At 38.6% G+C, this 19,734-nt stretch overlaps 2 protein-coding genes across 4 annotated transcripts in view; one reads left to right on the top strand and one right to left on the bottom strand.

Moving 5' to 3' along the window:
* Slc4a1ap (solute carrier family 4 member 1 adaptor protein) overlaps positions 1–9,390 on the bottom strand; it is a 28,514-nt gene extending 19,124 nt beyond the window's left edge. Inside the window, exons 1-7 of the mRNA XM_027933366.2 lie at positions 8,482–9,390; positions 8,056–8,251; positions 5,808–5,930; positions 4,315–4,375; positions 3,846–3,985; positions 1,011–1,171; positions 200–269 (exon numbers count right to left, since the gene is read on the bottom strand). Coding sequence (XP_027789167.2) covers positions 200–269; positions 1,011–1,171; positions 3,846–3,985; positions 4,315–4,375; positions 5,808–5,930; positions 8,056–8,251; positions 8,482–9,156 — 1,426 coding nt within the window. The 5' untranslated portion in view covers positions 9,157–9,390. The remainder of the gene's footprint in view (positions 1–199; positions 270–1,010; positions 1,172–3,845; positions 3,986–4,314; positions 4,376–5,807; positions 5,931–8,055; positions 8,252–8,481) is intronic.
* A 44-nt stretch (positions 9,391–9,434) lies between these two features.
* On the top strand, positions 9,435–19,703 carry Supt7l (SPT7 like, STAGA complex subunit gamma). Of its 3 annotated transcripts, none has more exons than XM_027933367.3 (6): positions 9,435–9,707; positions 10,441–10,544; positions 11,127–11,740; positions 15,713–16,037; positions 17,061–17,298; positions 18,876–19,703. In XM_027933367.3, the coding sequence occupies exons 3-6, from the start codon at positions 11,328–11,330 to the stop codon at positions 19,136–19,138; spliced, it is 1,239 nt and encodes a 412-aa protein (XP_027789168.1). In that variant the 5' UTR covers positions 9,435–9,707; positions 10,441–10,544; positions 11,127–11,327; the 3' UTR covers positions 19,139–19,703. The 3 variants fall into 3 exon arrangements, with proteins under 3 accessions (XP_027789168.1, XP_027789169.1, XP_027789170.1); XM_027933368.3 differs by having other exon boundaries at positions 9,435–9,712; XM_027933369.2 differs by lacking the exon at positions 9,435–9,707 and adding an exon at positions 9,911–10,007.
* Positions 19,704–19,734: the final 31 nt, after the last annotated feature.

Raw genomic sequence — 19,734 nt, 5'->3', positions numbered from 1 at the left:
ACTTAGAATGAGTTTCATTCTACTCAACTGTTAAATAAAGAGGTTAGCCCAAACGATTTACAATGTTCCTTCTAGCTCCAAAATGCTATACTATACTGCTCCTTAGAAAACCTTCATATTCTATATATGTTATTAACCAGAGCCTAACACAATGCAGTATATATACTAGGTGCTCAATAATATTTGATGACAGCCTTACCTTTGCTTGAGGACTTGAGCCTCTCAGAAATTTCAGAGAGTTCCCTTTCAGCATCATTTAACTTTGCAACCTGTAACATCCAGATCAACAGGGTTAGCAAATGTTTTCCCTCTTTGCAATTGTTTATCATCCTCCTATTTTCACTATTGTTACTACAAGCTTTAAGCGGATTAGTTCAAAAGGCCAGCAAAATCTGATCCTTATTACTTTTTACTGGTTTAATTCTAGCTGAATTAATTTTTAAATGAAAGAATTCAGAATTAAACAGAATAAGTAACTCAGATTTTACTTCAAAAGAAGCACTTCTAGGCATTTGTTTTCATTGATGAATCGAAAGAACAGATAGATGTTGGATAATGTTTTAAGCTCTGAATTCTACTACACAGTGTTAAATGCATACCACACCTTATGATAATTTCATGAAAGATATACTGTTCCAGACTGACACTATACTATATTTCTCAAAATCCTTTCGATTCCTCTTGACTACCACAGTCCTAAAGTCAATTTCACCTTGGATGCCCTAATTTGGAACTTTTTCTTTTCTTTTTGGGGAATATCATATTCAAAAAAATGTTCATTAATGGATTAATATAATCCTGGAGCAAAGTTTCTAGCAGCAAGTCATATTTTTCTTTCCAACATCTTGGATAAGACTAGTGTTTGTTATCATTAAATTTATAGATTATAGATTTTAATGACACTACTTTAAAATTATAATTATCACAAAAGAGATTTCTATAATGCATTGATTATAAAACAAAAACAAAACAAACAAGCTACCACAGCTAATTTTATAAGTAAAACTTACCAGTGATTCAAAGGTCTCTGGCTTCTCATCAATCTTCCCAGCCTTCTTCATTCGGTTAAGACGCTTCTTCTCCACAAGGCCAGTGCGATCAAGGAATGTGTCATCATCACTATCATAAAAATCTTCATCTTCCCAGTTCTTGGCTTTCCTTTTCCGAGATACTAGAGGTCATAAAATGAAAGAATGATAATGAATAATAATAATGAAATAAATTTTATAAAGAGAAAAAAGGCAAGCAGATTAAACAGGATTTCCACAAGCTGCCAACCCACACACACAAAAAAGGGCTAGCTGGGCACAGTGGTGCACACCTGTAACCCCAGCGACTCAGGAGGCTGAGCCAGGAGATCAAAAGTTCAAAGCCAGCCTCAGCAAAAATGAGATGATAAGCAACTCAGTGAGACCCTGTCTCTAATAAAATACAAAACAGGACTGGGGATGTGCCACTGAGTTCAATCCCTGGTACACTAAAAAAAAAAAAAACAACAACCAACCAAACAAACAAAAAAGGGCTAAACCTTGAAAACATTATGCTAAGTAAAATAAGTCAGACACAAAAGGACACTTATTCTATGATTCCATTTATACAAGGTACCTAAAGTAGTCATATTCACACAGGGAAAAATAGAATGGTAGTTCTCAAGGTTCTGGAGAGGAAAAAGAACTTGGTACAGTTGCAACACAAAATAATTAAAAAGTTCTGAGATGAACAGTGGTAATGGTTGTAATGTGAATACGCCTAATGCCACTGAATTATATATTTAAAATGGTATATTTTATGTTGTGTATGTGTGTGCATACATATATACGTATATATATATGTGCGTGTGTGCGCGTGCGCGCGTGCACACACACACACACACACAAACACACACACACACACAAACACATATACACGTGTATATACACATACACTTTTTTACTTTTTGGCAGGAAATTGAAGCCTGGACCTTGCACATGCTAAGCAAGTACTCTACCACTAAGATACAGCCCTCTTATGTACATTTTACAACAATAAAATAAATAAAACAGGGCTGGGATTGGGGCTCAGTGGTAGAGCACTCGCCTAGTGTGTGCGAGGCCCTGGTTTGATCCTTAACACCACATAAAAATAAATACATAAAACAAAGGTATTGTGTCCAACTACAACTAAAAAATAAATGTTTAAAAAAAATTAAAACAAATGGTCAGTTTACTGAGCAAAAGGCTCTTAAAAATCAGTGAGTAATGAAAAAAAAATCAGCATAAAAAAGGAAAAAGATAAATGAGAAAAAGACCACTAAAACAAAGGAATAAGCCAAGAAATATGAGAATTAAGTAACAGAAAATCCAATCCTAGAGGAAATCCTCAAGGATGATAGCAAGTCAAAGTCTCAGGTGACAGTCTTGCAGCAGATCTAGAAAGCAATATGCCTAAAGGTCTAAAAGAAGGAAAGTAGTACTCTTCAGAAGGAATGTCTCAAAAAATACTCAGAACTGATAATTAATATGATTGAACAATGTGAAAAAATATATTGAAAGCCTATTGAAAAGTATGAGAAGAATGGGAAAGAGGTTAATAAAAAACAAAAACAAATCCAAACACATGGAAAAAAAAACATAAACATTATCTTTAGGGAAAACAAAACTGTTGAGCTCTGACTATTATTTGTATCAACATAATCAAATAAATATTGAATAATTAAATGGAGTCAATAGGTAATGTCTAAAATAAGTGACTCAAAATAAAACACTATATTCTTATTTCTTGGAAATACAGGTATTTTTTAAGTGCCAGAAGAAATGACTGAAAAAAGTTGAAAAACTCGACAAATGAACAGGATTAGGGCAGGGAACAGGTACATTTTATTGTAATAAAGACAGCCATAAGTTACTTGGCAATGTTGAAAATTAATTTTGGAAGCTGGGCACAGTGGCACATGCCTTAATTCCAGCTGCTGGGAGGCTGAACAGGAGGATAGTGAGTTCATCACCAGCCTCAGGAGGACAGCTAGTTCATCTCTAGCCTCAGTAATTTAGCAACTCACCTAGACCCTGTCCCTAAATAAAACATTTAAAAAGGCCTGGGGATGTGACTCAGTGGTTAAGAGCCCCTGGCTTCAATCCCCAATACTACAAAAAAAAAAAAAAAAAAAATTAATTAATTTTAGGATATTTGAAAATATAATATAGACCTCATTAATAAATGATTGTATAGCCAGCCCCCCACTTTTTTTTTTGGTACTGGGGATTTAACCAGGGACTCTTTACCACTGAGCTACATTCCCAGTCCTTTTTATTTTTTGAGACAGGGTCTCACTAAGTTGCTGAGGGCCTTGCTAAGTGGTGAGGCTGACCTCATACTTGTGATCCCTTTGTCTCAGCCTCCCAAGTCGCTGGGATTACAAGAGTGTGCCGCAGCACCCAGCTAGCCACTTTTTTTTTTTAAATGAGGAAAATCTACTGTGTTGATACAAATAATCCATGACACATTCTTATGTTAAGAAAGTAAAAAAAAAGCACAAGTAACAAGACTGCATTGATGACAAGTGTATGTTTCTTATTAGAGAGTCTAGTTCTAATTTTTTTTTTTTTAAGTTCTAAATATCAAACCCAGGGGCTTTGCACATTCTAGGAAGCACTCTACCACTGAGTTATAACCTCAGCAGGCTCTAGTTCTAAACACATATGTATAGAATATGTTTGGAAGAACATAAACAGTAGCTACCTTAGGATACTGAGATAGGGAATTTTTTCTTTAAAACATTCTATACAATTTACATATTCCTCCTGAAAAGAGATTTTATTGCCTTTTAAGTTTTCCTTTTTAAAGAAAAATGACCCCCATATGCTGACCTGCTTCCTGCCGCAGCAATCCCAAAGTATCAAGGATCCGGCAAGCTTCCAGTGAGCACTGAATCATTGCTTCTTTTTTCTTTCCTGAGTGAATGGCCTCAGCCACCAGCTGTTTCCCAGTTGAATCATCCACAGGTAATCTGCATTGGGGGAATTTGAGGGAATTAAAGCTCCAATTCATATGAAAACAATTAATATGCTGTGATGACAGTCATGTTTTTTAGATGGCTTTTCAATCTCTCAATTTTGTTCTATCTTGCCAAGGTTAGACTTCAAGTTTTTTTCCTTCTACCTCTTACAAATCTCATCCCCCTTCCAATATCATAAGTGTAGTTATAGTATCAAGGCACAAATTTAGGAATAGTCTAAAATTCAGACTAAAGTTACTCTTTGGGTTGTTATCTACAACCATAAATTAACCTGAAATTGGCCCTTTTTCAGAAATAGATATTACTAAAAAAGAACATACCTCACCCTGCAGAGCCAAGTGCTATGTCCCTGTTCATCAAATTCATATTCTAGTTCTTCTCCTGTGGAAGAAATATAATTTTAAAAATAGGATCTAAAAATTAGGGGTTGATACAATAAGAGAGGCAAAGGTTAAATGAGGAAATCAAATTTCCATATCACACTGAATACTAAATTTCAATACATTTTACTTCTCATTCCTAGGGATTACCATCTGATAATAAAACTAGAATGAGCATGATACAGAGGAACGAAAACTCATATCAAAACAATCAACTTGGGCTAGGGGGGTGGGCAGCTTAGCAATAGATGACATGCTAAGCATATGCAAGGCCCTGGGATCAATCCCTAGTACCACTAAAAATCAAACAAAAATAAACCAATTCTCCATACACAGTTTTGTTCACTCCATAGTAGTTTTCACACTTTCTATAAGTTGTAGATTTAAGTTCTTTTGTTGCAGTTCATTTTTAGAAGCATAAATATTAAGTATAGAAAGCAACCAGCTCGCTCTCTCACACACACGATTATATATCATATTATTAAAATTCAATCCATTGCAAATCTTCAGAGGGAAAAAAATTGTGTTCTGAACATGTAGACTTGTTCTTCTTGTCATTATTACTTAAACAATAAGTATAACAACCATTTACACATATTAGATATTGTATGTATCTAGAGATGATGTAAAGTACATGGGAGGCTGGGAGTAGGTTATATGCAAATACCATGCCACTTGCATCACTGGATTTTGGTATCCTGATGAGGAGGAATCAATCCCTGAGGATGCACAGGAATGACTCTGTGTATGTGTGTTCATGTGCATGTAAAATAATATACATATATGCATAACACACATATAAATATACACAGATGTTCTCTTTTTATTTTTATTTTTTTAATAGTTGTACACAATAACTTTTATTTATTTATTTTTATATGGTGCTGAGGATCGAACCCAGGTCCTTGCATATGCGAGGCAAGCGCTCTAGCGATGAGCCATACCCCCAGCCCCTAGATGTTCTCTTAAAGTACCTCTACTGAAACAATCTTCTGTGGAAACATTTAAAATCACATTAAGTTGAAATCCATGTTAAGAACTATGAAGATCAGGTGCATTAGAAACAAAAAATTATAAGGGATTGGCTCAATTTCCCTATCAACAAAGTCCAAGATCTTTTAAGAAGAATGAAATGAGTTAAGAAAAAAGTACTTTCTTTTTCTAAGATTGGAAGAAAAACTAACAAGATTTTTTATTATTTTCAAAATAAACCTGGGACTGGGGGTATATCTCAGTAGTAAAGCACTTGCCTGGCATATATGAGGTTCTGGGTTCAATCTCCAGCATCACAAACCAACCAACCAATAAACCAAAAATAAGCCTGAAGCAACTGACGATAAGGGCAAGAACTGAACAAGGAAGACAGCAAATAAAATAAAGCATTTCTAAGTTTGAAGTTCATTTTACTGTTAAGTCAGAAACTGTTTACGTACCTTCTCGGTCAAAGAAACCTTGGAGAGCCTTTTTTGGGTCCTTTATATAAAAGGCTTCCCTTTCCTGCTGAAACTCTAAGACAATGGGATTCTCTTCTGCATCATCCTCTACAGCATCTTCTCCTGCAGGATATAAGAAAGAATGGAAAAATAATGAGACATGAGAGGACATTGTCTGAAATATACCCAATATTCTTTTATTCTACATAAAGATATAGTTATATGTGATGAAAAGAAAGTTTAGTTGGGTGTGGGAAGTGAAATAGCCACAAAGCCAGCACTATGAGTATCTTCAGATTTTCTAAATTATATGACAAGTCAAAGCTTGTTTCCGTCGCACCTTAATTTTTTTCCATCACTTATTTTAAAGGCAAAATTTACCTACCACACTTTGAGTTCCTCAGCCTGGCATTCTCTTTCTCTCAAACTCAGGTCTAATATTTTTATCTCTAATATAATTTCTAAGTACTTCTCCTATCTGTCAAATAGACTGGTAGACTCACTACCTTAAAATCCTCAGTCCTTACTCTGAGTACCAATTCTAACACTCAGCTTCATAGGAGCTACTTTTCCTTTCTTTTAAGTTCCAGCTCAAAAACCCTTCTGCTTATAAACTTATAAAGTCTTCCAAGAAGCTAAGAAATCAGTGGTGTTCAACAGAAAGCCACATATGTTAATCTTAAATTTTCTATTAACTATATTGAAAAAATAAAAAGAAACAGGTTAAATTACTGTCATTTCAACATGTAACAAGACTATCATGACCAAGATATTTTACATTCTTTTTTCACACTGTGTTTGAAATCCAGTGTAATTTTGCACTTACAAAACTTGAAAATTTGTACTAACCATGTTACATGTTACAAGCAGCCACATATGGTAGTAGCTACCATGCTAGATAGCAAAGGTATATGGAAGTCTCAGTAACTGCTCCCTTAGTGATTCCTAACTTTGGCACTTAGCACAAATAATTTCAGAATATTTACCCTGTGCTCCGTCCTACACGTTAAGGACATATTCTCTTTTTTTTATAGTCCTATTGTCTGAATATCCATCCTCTAAAATGACAGTGTTTGTGGGAAATTCAATTCATTCCTTTGGCTAAGGGACCAGCTTTCTCTAATGATGGTTTACCTTTTGGGGTATTTTAACAAACTATAAAAATTCAAGAGAATATTCTACATTGAATAACATTCTATTTTATTTGATTGAATGTAGTTACACCTCTTCCAGTGATAATTGAATAGCAATGAGGTCAGTAATTAATATATATATCTTTTTTTCTTTTTAAATATTTTTTGTTGGTCAATGGATCCTTCATTTTATTTTACTTATTTATATGTGGTGCTGAGGCTCAAACCCAGGGCCTCACACATTCCAGGCAAGTGCTTTACCATTAAGCCACAACTCTAGCCCACTTTATATATATCTTTAAATGGTGAAAAATGTAATTTTCACCTGAGCATAACTGTATGCTCTGGAAGTTTCAAACATAAAGTGAATTAAAAACACATTTTCAGGGTCTGGGGATGTGGCTCAAGCAGTAATGTGCTCAACTGGCATGCGCAGGGCACTGGGTTTGATCCTTAGCATCACATAAAAATTAAAAAAAAAAAAAAAAAAAAAGATGTATAAAAAAAACCACATTTTTAAAATAGCCACAGAAGCAGGGTGCAGTGGGACATGTCTGTAATCTCAGCTACTCAGAGAGGCTGAGGCAGGAGGATTCCAAACAAGTGGCCTATCTAAAAATAAAAAGGGGTCACCACACCTACCTGCTATCCCAGCCACTCGGGATGCTGAGACAGGAGGATCATGAGTTCAAAGGCAGCCTCAGCAATGGAGAGGTTCTAAGCAACTCAGAGAGACCCTGCCTCTAAATAAAATACAAAATAGGGCTGGGGATGTGGCTCAGTGGTGGAGTGCCCCTGAGTTCAATCCCCAACACCAAAAAAAAAAAAAAAAGGGTGGGGGGGGGGGGTTGGGAATATAGCTTGGTGCACCTGGGTTCAATTCCCAGAAAGGGAGTGGGGCAGGAGGAGGGGTGTGTATATATACATCCTAGTGTCTTTGATTTAAATCCTTTTTAACATCAGTAAATGTAATGACTCTCTGGAATTTGGGTACCTGGTGTGCAAATTGTCCTAGTTCAAGGAGTAATGAAAAGTCATATATATAAAAAAAAAATTAAATTTGCACCACTAGTAACTCAAAATATTAACCTCAGGCAGCAATTTTAATTTCTTACCCATTCCCCAGGTACAACCCATCTCATCATCTTGGTTACTAGTATTCCTCTTCCTTTCCGTGTTATCCATTTCCTCTTCTTCATCTGAATCTTCTCCTAGCATCTTCTTCTCCAACAACATCTGTTGCTGCTTGCGCAGTTCCTTCAACTGTGTTACTGTTAACTCGGATTCTGCCTCTCGGTCTTCTTCTGGTCCCTGATGAACCACACCGAAACAAAAACAAAACAAACTTTTAGAGTTCAAGAATGAGTTACTTTCAGAAATAAGGCAGTAAGTTGAAAGGTCCGGAAATAAGGATGCAGACTGATTTCTCCACTTTTGTCACTGCTGACTGGGAGAATACCCTTCCTCAACCAAAGCTTACGAAGCTCAAGATTCCAGCATGGTGAAGACTCGAGATTTCAATTTTAGGTTTTTCTACTTACCTGCAGGATAAAGAGCCGGGTGCTACCACCAAAGCGGAAAACGTGCCCGACATGGACTCGACAATAGGTGCGGGGAGGGATTCGAGTTTTGTTGAGGAACGTGCCATGGGTACTTCCCAGGTCGTAGAGGTAGAAGCCCTGCTCGTGGCCGTCGCATTCTCCGTCCGGGTCGGACGCCCTGTGTTGGAGCACCGCGTGGTACCGAGACACCGAAGGGTGCTCCAGGCACATGTCGCAGCTAGACAGCCTCCCAAAAAGGTAGCAACTTGTCCCTTTTAAGCTACGGGTGCCCAGGATGGTGCCGCCCTTCAGGGTCTCTAGGCTATAGGGGGCCGTGGCTGGGCTGCCCCACGGCGGCTCTCGGTACCGCGGAGCTCGAGCCGGGCCGCCAGGGGAGGAAACCGCGGTGGGGGGACGCAGCTGCTCTTCCTGGACACTCCTAGTCTCTCCACTCCTAGTCTCTCCGCTGTCCCGCCGAGGCGGAACGTCGGGCTCCGTAGAGTCAGAGTCCCGCGGCTCCGTGGGCCATTCCTTCTTCACCTCCTCAGGGTTTGCGGGACTGGCGGTCGGAGCCTTACTCCGCACTGCTGGGGTCGCCGGCAGGGCTGGCTTTTTAAAGTCGCCACTCAGTTCTAGCGACACTGGAGGCTCTGACAGAGAGGGAATATCTGCCATCCTTAACCGAGTGCGATGTCGAAATATGTTCCTAGGAATCCTCACCCTTCGCTCTCTACGTTCCTGACCGTGTCGCCCTCGTCCCAACTCGAAGCGGTTTCTCTGGGCAGGGATGATTCGGTTGCTCCGTCAAGTCCCAGAGCTTTGTAAAGGGGTGCGTGGCCCAGGCAGGTCATAATGACAGGAAAAGGCTGTCGTAGTGCCTTACAGAATGGGGACATCTTTAGAGGTTGCAACAGGATTGTAATGACTTCCTGTGGCATAGCCTGATAGGATAGAAGCACTTCCGGCACAGTGTTGGACCGCTAAGCAACAAATCAGTTTTCCGGACCTGACCCGACCCTCGCTCAACCTCTCGGAGTCGGACAGGCACCCAGCCGGCTCCTGGAACACGACAGTGAATTGTGGCTTCTCTTCGTCTGGGCTCAGACCCCCACCTGCCCATCTCCCGGCGGCCCTCTCGTCAGGCGTCCCCCGGATCCTGTGATTGGCGCCTGCGCCTGCTGACGGTGACCGAGGAGCCCCCCCGGAGGAACTTGGGCATTCCTTAGGTTCGGTACCTGTCCTTCCTAGTTTTTTCGGTGACGTTAGGGAAGAGGGTGATTTTTGGTGGTGGTTGTTTCGTTTATTCATTTTTTTCCTTTCCGAAATGAATTATTGAGATAGCATAGTTCAGTGGTTGAGTGCCGACTCTGGAGACTGTCTTGATCTTTCACCTTCCGTATTTGTGACATTGCACAAGACTCCGCCTCAACTTCCGCATCTGAAAAATGGGGATATTTGCATTTACTTTGTAGAGTTCTAGGGAGAATTGAAGTAAATAATAAAGGTGAAGTCCAGCACATAATAAGGTATCAATAAATGCCAGACACTGTACCCAAATTATAGCCATAATCTCCCATACGTGGGAGAACAAATTTGATTAAATACAGATTAAAATTAAGGGATAAAGGCTGTGATAGAGGCATGCAATGAACATTAGCATATGTATTAGGGATATGTATTGGGGAAGTGATGGAAGGTGGTAACTTAATGGGTGAATACAAGTCTGCTAGGGACTTGTATTCTGTGTGGCAGAGCATTTCTGCGAGAGATCACAGTTTAAAGGGTCAAAACTGTGGGAATGCCTAGCGTTTTCAAAAAAAACTGAGTAGTATGATATTGTTAGAATTAAAGTGGCCATTTAGTTCAGGGAGCTCCTTCTTTTGGCTTCTACTGTAACAGGTCTATGTCTTTAGAACAGTACTTAACACAATCATTTTGTTCCTCTCTCTCTCATTTCAGGACAGAGAACTTGCACTATTGGTCTTCATTTCCTCACATAATGCCTGACATTCAATAAATATTTGTTAAACTTGAAGAGACGTATGGGCAATGAATCTAGAAAGGTGGGTTGAAACCAGATTGTGAATTTTGCTGATTGGTAAGCCAAAAAAATTCTGACTTTTTCCAGTGGGCAATGGGAAGTCATTAAATTTGAGTTTTTAAAAGATTTTCTAGCTGCAGTGTGATTATTAAATACAAAGAGAGACCAGAGTAAGGGATATCAATGAGAAGCAGAGAGATCTTACATTCTTCCCTAGATATGTCAAAAGTTGAAAGCATGAGACTAGATTAGATGTTCACAGAGTTTCCCACAAGGATCAGTTAAATGTTACCATGCTTAACACACACAAAAAGAACCCCTCCTACTACTTCCTTCCTCCTATTGATCTAGCGTGTCAAAAATGTTCTGAGAAATACTCCAGGTTTCATATTTAAGTATCATGCCTTGCAAATTGTTTAGAATTTGTCATGATGGTAGTTCTGGTAATGAGTTAGTGAAATGAAATAGAAAACATGGTTACTAAGTCCCAGACACCATTGCAGCTCTTAATTTACTAATAACTCAGATTCTACCTTGTGGTTCAGTCTAGTAGGAATTGTCTTTTGTCTACATCTAATGGTTTTATTTCTCTTCATTTCTCCAGGGAGAACATCTTTGGTCCTACAGTTTTGCCAATACTGACATTTTTTGAAGTGTTCTTAACTTGCTTTTTATGTAAATAATTGGCTAGACTTCATATCTTTCACTATAGAAGCCTATAACCTACAGTTGCCAGAGATTTAAACATTATTTTTAGGATAGCTTCTACATTAAACCTGAGAGCTCTTCCCATCTTATTCCAAAAATGTTGAGATACTGGGGAGAGATACCAATGTCCTCAAGCCAGACCAACAGAAGTTCCTTTGATCTGCTCCCACGGGAATTCCGTCTGGTAGAAGTACATGACCCACCCCTGCACCAACCCTCAGCCAACAAACCCAAGCCCCCCACTATGTTAGACATCCCCTCAGAGCCATGCAGCCTCACCATCCATACCATTCAGTTGATCCAACATAACCGACGTCTTCGCAACCTTATTGCTGCTGCTCAAGCCCAGAATCAACAGCAGATGGAAGGTGTAAAGACTGAGGAGAGTGAACCTCTTCCCTCCTGCCCTGGGTCACCTCCTCTACCTGATGATCTCCTACCTTTAGATTGTAAGAATCCCAATGCACCATTCCAGATCCGGCACAGTGACCCAGAGAGTGACTTTTATCGGTAAGGCAAAACTTTGCTGTATCTTATTTTTCTCAAGTAATCTTCCCAGCAATGCTGTTAAGCCTATAATAGAATTTCCATTTCTACATGAAGAAACTGAGGATAAGAGTGATTGATTTGGCCAAGGTTGCTCCTCCAATTAGTGAGAAGTGTCTACCTTGAACCTGTATCTTCAGAATCCAGAGTCTGTAGTTACAGACTTTCCGACGCAACAGAAATTTATTGAGTGCCTACTATGTGCCAAGCGCTTTACTAAGAGCAAGATAATACACTGGTATGTAGAAAGGGCCCTGGCCTTGTAGACTTCAGAGTCTAGTTTATTTAATATAAAATGAATATTATGGGTTTAGCTTCAAATTGGATTTTATGGACTTATTCTCGTATTATTAGGAATCTGCAAGTCTATAGAAGAATTTTTAAATTGTGTATTTTCATTTTGATAACATTGTTTAAGAAACGATAATGCCAAAATGTTTGATCTTTATTACTCAAAATCTGGTCCAAGACCAGGAGCATCAGCATCACCTGGGAGCTTTTTAGAAATGCAGAAGCTCAGATCCCACCCAGATCTACTGAATCAGAATCTGCAGTTTTTTGGTTTTTTTTTTCTTTTTTTTTTTAGAATCTGCAGTTTTAACAAGATTCTCATGAGATTGATATAGGCATTTAAGTTTGAGAAGTTCTGGTCCAGATCCTCTGAATGACTGCTTTGTAATCTAGCATTACTACTAGATTTCAGAATGCCAGTTACATTTTTTCTTTTCATTTCAAATTTTTTTCTTTTTCATTTTAAATTTGTCAATCCTATGGAAAGTTCAAATAGTAGTACAACAAACATCCAAATACTCTTTCCCTACATTCAACAATGATTAATATTTTACTATATTAAGTTTCTCACATTATGTATGTATACATTTGTATACACACATGTACACACAATAAATACATGTTATGCACATACACATACTGCTTATGCCAAACGTTTTAAAGTTTTACATGTCACAATAATTTCACCCCTGAATTCTTTAGCATGCATATCCTAAGAATAAAGGAATATTCCTACATAAGCACAATACTATCACCACACCAAAGTAAATAAACATTAAATAATGTTGTTTCAAAAGTCCGGATTTAGATTTCTCCTGTTGTCTCCAAAATATCTTTTATAGATATATTTTCCCCAATTCAAAGATTCATGCATTGCATATGATTTTTATGCTCTTTACTATCTTTACAGGTTCAGGTCATTGGTCTTGTAGAATGTCCTCTTTACTGGATTTGCTGGTTATATCCTCAAGTTTGAATTCAGGTTAAAGATGTTTGACAAGAATATTACATATATCATTTATTACATATGCCTATTCGTGATGATAGTTACTGTTTTTTTAAAAAATATATGTTTTAGTTGTAGATGGACACAATACCTTTATTTTCTTTCTTTATTTTTATGTGGTACTGAGGACTGAATTCAGGGCCTCACATGTGCTAAGCAAGCACTCTACCACTGAGCTACAACTCCAGCTCAATAGTTACTATTTTTTTTTTAAAGGTTTATTGCTTTGCTAGCTAAGGAGAAACAGTCCCCTTTGGGTCAGTGGGACAGGGGACTCCTGTCCCAAAGGCTGTGACTCTCCCCATCAGGAAGAAGAGGGGGGATTTTATTTATTTTTTTAATTTTTTAGATGTAGTTGGACACAATGCCTTTATTTTGTTTACTTCAACTGAGAATCGAACCTAGGACCTTGCACGTGCTAGGTGAGCGCGATACTGCTGAGCCACAGCCCTAGCCCAATAGTTACTATTTTAACTGTCCCAAACTAATGAGAAAAAAAAACAGAAATAAATATGTAAGGATTGCAGTCAGGCCATATGATGGCAAAACACATTGTGTAATTAAAGGTTCTGTCAATCCCCAGCACCACAAAAAAAAACTATTATGTGAATTGCAGTAGTTGCTACTAGAGAGAAAATAATAAAATGGATATTTCAGGCACAATGTACATATGCCAGTCATCACTGGATAGTGAAAGTGGGAGGGGGATAACTGTGTTATTCCATATATGGCACAAACTAACATGAATACTATCAAAAAACCTGCTATGTAGCAATCAGTACCAAATTCACATTTTGAAGGCAATGTAGTTTCTACTTGACCATCATATTAAATTGATGCTTTCATTTATAATTTTGTAGAGTTTTGTTGTTGTTGTTATTGGTTTTGGGTTTTTTTTTTTGGGGGGGGGTGTTAGTTTTTGTCCTAGGAATTGAACCCAGTGATGCTTTCCCACTGAACAACATCCCCAGCCATTTTAAGTTTTTATTTTGAGACAGGGTTTCACTAAGTTACTGAGTCTGGCCTCAAACCGGCCATATTCCTGCCTCAGCCTCCCCAGTAGCTGGGATTACAGGTGTGCACCATTACTCTTGTAGTTGTGTGTCAAATTTCTATTTTAATCGTTAATGAGAATTGTAATTGTTAAAAGTTTATACTTATTTTTGTTTTATGCATATTTGGAAAAACTATATAACAAAAATAATTTGCATCAGCTATAGGGTGCCAATTTTTTTCTATTGAAAAAAGTTCATGTAAATCAAGTAAATCAAGTAAAGTGATACTGGTCTAGCTGTTTTTTAGTCATTCCTGAGGTTTTTAGCCTGGTTATGGGGATGATAATGGAAATATTAAATGGGTTACTTGGCCATTGGTTGTCTTATATTTTTTAACTATTTTATGAGGACTAGGGATATAGCTCAGTTGGTAGAGTGCTTACCTTGCATGCACAAGGCCCTAGGTTCAATCCCCAGCACCGCAAAAAAAAAAAAAAAAAAAACTATTATGTGAATTGCAGTAGTTGCTACTAGAGAGAAAATAGTAAAATGGATATTTCAGGCACAATGTACATATGCCAGGTATGGACAAAGAACTAATGGTTTTTTATGCTGTGTTTTATTTTTATTTATACAAAAAATTCCTTTGTCAAAGAGGGACAGAAGCAAGATGGGAAATTTCGGGGTCAGTAACTTATTAAAAGCTTGTTAAAAGTTATTTTTAGTCAAGTAGACAGCTTTTTTGGGGGGAAAAAATTAACATTTTTGCCATAATGGTTAGGGGCAAATATATGAAGAATATGGGATCTGGAATCAGAAGCTCCACTATTTTAGTAACAATACCTAAACAACCTCTAGCAAGTCATCCTCTCTGACTTTAGTTTCCGTACTTGACAAATAGGAATGTAATAATATGGACCCTACCCATTTCATAGCATAGGATAGGTTGAAAACGTTTTTTAGGTATGTGTGTATTAAATTGGTTTTATAAAATTGATTTGACATCTCAGTTAAAGAGCTTCTCTTATAATTGTTTAAGAATCTTCTAATTGGAACTATGCACTTCTGAAAGTTCAGATATTACCCAGAACGTCCAGGTGTGGTGGCACTCGCCTATAATCCCAGTGGCTTGAGAGGCTAAGACAGGAGGATCGTGATTTCAAAGCCAGCCTCAGCAATGGTGAGGCACTAAGCAACTCAGTGAGACCCTGTCTCTAAAATTACAAAATAGGGCTGGGATATGACTCAGTGGTCAAGTATCCCTGAGTTCAATCCCCAGTACAAAAACAAAAACAAATATTACCCAGGAAACTAACGTTGTGGTGAAATAATTGGAGTTTCATGGAGCAGTATCTGAACTGTACTATTAAAATGAATCTTAGAAGTGATCAAAATTGAGCAGTTGGTAGGAGAAGAAGCTTCATTTTTACTAGATAACCTTTGAACTGCTTATCATAAACGTGTATTCCCTGTTCAAACTTTGTAATAGGGTTGCTGAGACATGCCCTGAGAGCAGGATGAAACTGAGCTGCATACCTAGATGGAATTTCCTTGGAAATGTAGGCTAGTGACTGGACTAGAATTGTAAAACCTCCAGGAAAACAGGATAGGTCACTTGTAACACTACTGTGTCTTCACTTTCAGTGGGAAAGGGGAACCTGTGACTGAACTCAGCTGGCAGTCCTGTCGGCAGCTCCTCTACCAGGCAGTGGCTACAATCCTGGCTCATGCAGGCTTTGAATGTGCTAATGAAAGTGTCCTGGAAACACTAACTGATGTGGCACATGAGTATTGCCTTAAGTTCACCAAGTTGCTGCGCTTTGCTGTGGATCGGGAAGCCCGGCTGGGACACACTCCTTTCCCTGATGTTATGGAGCAGGTATTCCATGAAGTGGGTATTGGCAGTGTACTCTCCCTCCAGAAGTTCTGGCAACACCGCATCAAGGACTATCACAGTTATATGCTACAGGTGAGGTGACATGGTGGAGAAGTGGGCATAGAGGTCCAGCTTAGGGGTGTTCAGCAGGATCCCACAATATTTGCTCTGGAGTATAGAGCACAGGATCTGGGAACAGTGAACTTACACTGTTCTCATGGCCCTCACTGTGTTCCATTGGCCTCATCACTGACCTGGCAGGTACCAGCAGCCTCCTTAAATCAAGGATGGCCCTGTTCATTGATAATTCCTCTGGAAGAAGTTATACACAAGGATATGGAGTCTGAGAGAATGTGGTTAGCATTTTTTTATTCAACAAAAATTTCTTGAAGTTATTGTGAGTCAGACATTGTGGAATATGGCAGTTAACAAGTTCCTGAATCTGGCAGGTAAACAAAAAACTAATGATTTCAGTAACATTAAGTGCTATGAAAAACAAGACAGGGTGAGGTGATATTGCCCTCAGAATGGGGGCACCAGTTTTTATTAGACTACAGATATTTCTCCAACCCCTAGAGCCTTAAGCATTGTTTCAAGTTTCCCCAAATCTAAAATTTAATTGTTAATTATTAACACTAATCAACAGACTTAGCTAAGCAATACAGATTTCCCACATTGTTCACTATCTACCCAGAGTATAAGTGTCAATTGTTAGTTTTTGTAGACAAAAATGTAATCTTTTATCCTAGTTCTGATTTACCTGTAAAACAGTCTGTTTAGTGTTTTGCTTTTATATAACTTCCATTTAATGATACACAATTTTCTGACAAATTTTCTACATACATCTTTGCCACATAAATTGGAACTTACTATTTTAAATAGATTCCCTCCATTGACAGTGGAAATTGTTTTGTTGTTAACTGTTATACTCTGCTAGAGACTGAATCCAGAACCTTGCACATTCTACCAACTGAGCTGCATGCCCAGCCTAGCAGCGGAAATTTAAATCTCATCTGTTAACTTATATTCTGTTGGCTTTTCCATGGGATGCTGCAAGTTGACTCTCCAACTTGCTTCTAACATATCCTTGGAAAATTAACTCTTGCTTGCCAACAGATTAGTAAGCAACTCTCTGAAGAATATGAAAGGATTGTCAATCCTGAGAAGGCCACAGAGGACACTAAACCCGTGAAGATCAAGGAGGAACCTGTGAGTGACATCACCTTTCCTGTCAGTGAGGAACTGGAGGCTGACCTTGCTTCTGGAGACCAGTCCCTGCCCATGGGAGTCCTCGGGGCTCAGAGTGAGCGCTTCCCATCTAATCTGGAAGTGGAAGCTTCCCCACAGGCTTCAAGTAAGAGAAATCAACATACTCATTTTGATTCTAGGAGATCTGCCAATCTGAGAACTTAGTGGCATTTTGGAATCAGGTGGGAGAACAAAAATAGGAGTGAGCAGAATGGAAAGTCCTAAAACAAATATAGCTTCAGTGATCTAGAGATAGCAAAATTCTTCTAATTAGTGAGCAGAGGACTAGCACAACTTTATAGGTATTCTATAAAATAATCTCAAGGGTGGGCACAGTGGTGCACATCCATAATCCCAAAGACAGGTTACAAGTTCAAGATCAGTCTTGGCAACTTAGCAAGACCCCAACTCAAAAAGGGTTGGAGATGTAACTATGGTAAAGTGCCCCTGGGTTCAATCCTCAACATCAAAACCAAAATTTAAAAAATCCATCCAGTTAGAGTATGGATGCAATGTGTGTTGTCCTGTTGACCAAGGTGGATTTAGCTGATCCTACTGATTGGGTAGATATCCCTTCTTTAGTCTTCTGTGTTAGTCCTTCTTGATGCTTGTAATTATGAATCAGGAGGCTGCCAGATAGATGGATAAACTTGAGTTTCCTTGCTAGAATACTCCAAGAAATTGGAGATTGAAACAGGGCTACCAAGCTAGAGGCAGATGGCCTCTTCTTCCAAATAAATGCTATGATTACCTTAAGTACCATAACTTGAGTCAGTTAAATTGGAAATTAATCTAGGCATTCAGTTATTTACAAATACAGTCACTTTATCAATGCTCAACTGACTCAAATAACAAATCCTCAAATGTGGCCCAAATAGAATTAAGACCATACTTTTGGTTGGAAGTGTCAGGAATAGCTGGGCACACTAGCACACAACTATAATCCCAGCAACTCAGGAGGCTGGGGCAGGAGGATTACAAATTTAAGGCCAGCTTCAGCAACTTAGTGAAACCTGACTCAAAAAAAAGGGGGGGGGGGCTGAGGATGTAACTCAGTAGTAGAGTGCCCTTGGGTTCAATCCCCAGTACCACAAAATAAAAACAAACATACAAGCATGAAAATATAGGGAAGAGAGCCTTTCACCATAGAAGAAGTAATGATCACAGAACAGCATTGCTGGAATACATGGGGTGGGAGACAGGCAAAGACACAGGGAGCATGTCTCTTGTCAGTGGAAAGAGGAAGGGAACTGCTTTCAGCATTTTGTAGTGATCAATAAGTTTTCATAGTCTTAGAGAGCATCAGAGGCACCCAAACAAAAGGAAGAGGCATAAGACAGCCCCATAAAAGGAAGGAAGGAAGGACAGGGAAAGTAATGAACTGAACAAGGTCTGCCTTCGTGCCACTGAGACAAGGCAGGGGATTGTTCCACCTGTATTGTTTTACTTCCTTGGTTTGGGGAAAAATGCAAGTAGGTTAGATAAAGGTAAGGTAGAAGAATAAGAAAGGAAGATATTTTTGACATTTTGAAGCAGAGAATAACAACCACATTCTCCAGCCAAGTACACAATTAGAGTGAAAAAACTGAGCTCAAAGTACATTAGTGGACCCTTGGTGGGATATTCATTCTCCTTTGTTTGGTGGCTTACCACTAGGTGTGTGTTTTTTGCCTACATTTCTAGGTGCAGAGGTAAATGCCTCTCCTCTTTGGAACCTGGCTCATGTGAAAATGGAGCCCCAAGAGAGTGAAGAAGGCAATGTCTCTGGCCATGGTGTATTGGGCAGTGATGTCTTTGAGGAGCCCATGTCAGGCATGAGTGAAGCTGGAATACCTCAGAGCCCTGATGACTCAGACAGCAGCTATGGTTCCCACTCCACTGACAGCCTCATGGGGTCCTCCCCTGTTTTCAACCAGCACTGCAAGAAGAGGATGAGGAAAATATAAAAGTGAAAGAGGGACATTTCAGTCCAGTCATACAACATCCAACAGAAAACCTTGATGTAGTCTAATTTGTTTCTATAAACAGTGATTTGATTCTTAAACACAGTGGGTTTTCCTCATTTCAGAGAAACAGGATTTCACCAAAAAAAAAAAGGTTGCATTTTATTTTGGTACCATGTTTTATAGTTTTCGTCTACAACAAAGCCACACATGGATCACAATGGTAATATATATCAAGTCTGACCCCGATTGTTGTCTTTACTATGTAACTACATGTTTCTTAGCTTCTCTGCAGCCATTTCTATTGCACAGTTGAGAAAACTCATACCACTTTGACCTACCTTGCACAGAGGAATACTGAGATGTTTATTACACTGTACTTGGATAGACTCAGGAATATATGCCAATATCAGATGTCACTTTTTCTTTTGATTCAAGTCATTGGGAATCCAGTACCAATTCCTTATAGGAAACTAAACACAGCAAAACTTATCTATCATTAATCTTTGTAAAGTGATTTTGCTGTCTATGAAGTCTTTTATAAAATCAGAGGTCTGTGGTAATGTAACAGCGTTTTAATTTATTCAAATAGCCCTATC

This window comes from Marmota flaviventris, chromosome 14, assembly GCF_047511675.1.
Source record: "Marmota flaviventris isolate mMarFla1 chromosome 14, mMarFla1.hap1, whole genome shotgun sequence".
Taxonomy (NCBI): Eukaryota; Metazoa; Chordata; class Mammalia; order Rodentia; family Sciuridae; genus Marmota; species Marmota flaviventris.
This window is presented reverse-complemented; position numbering and strand designations above follow the sequence as displayed.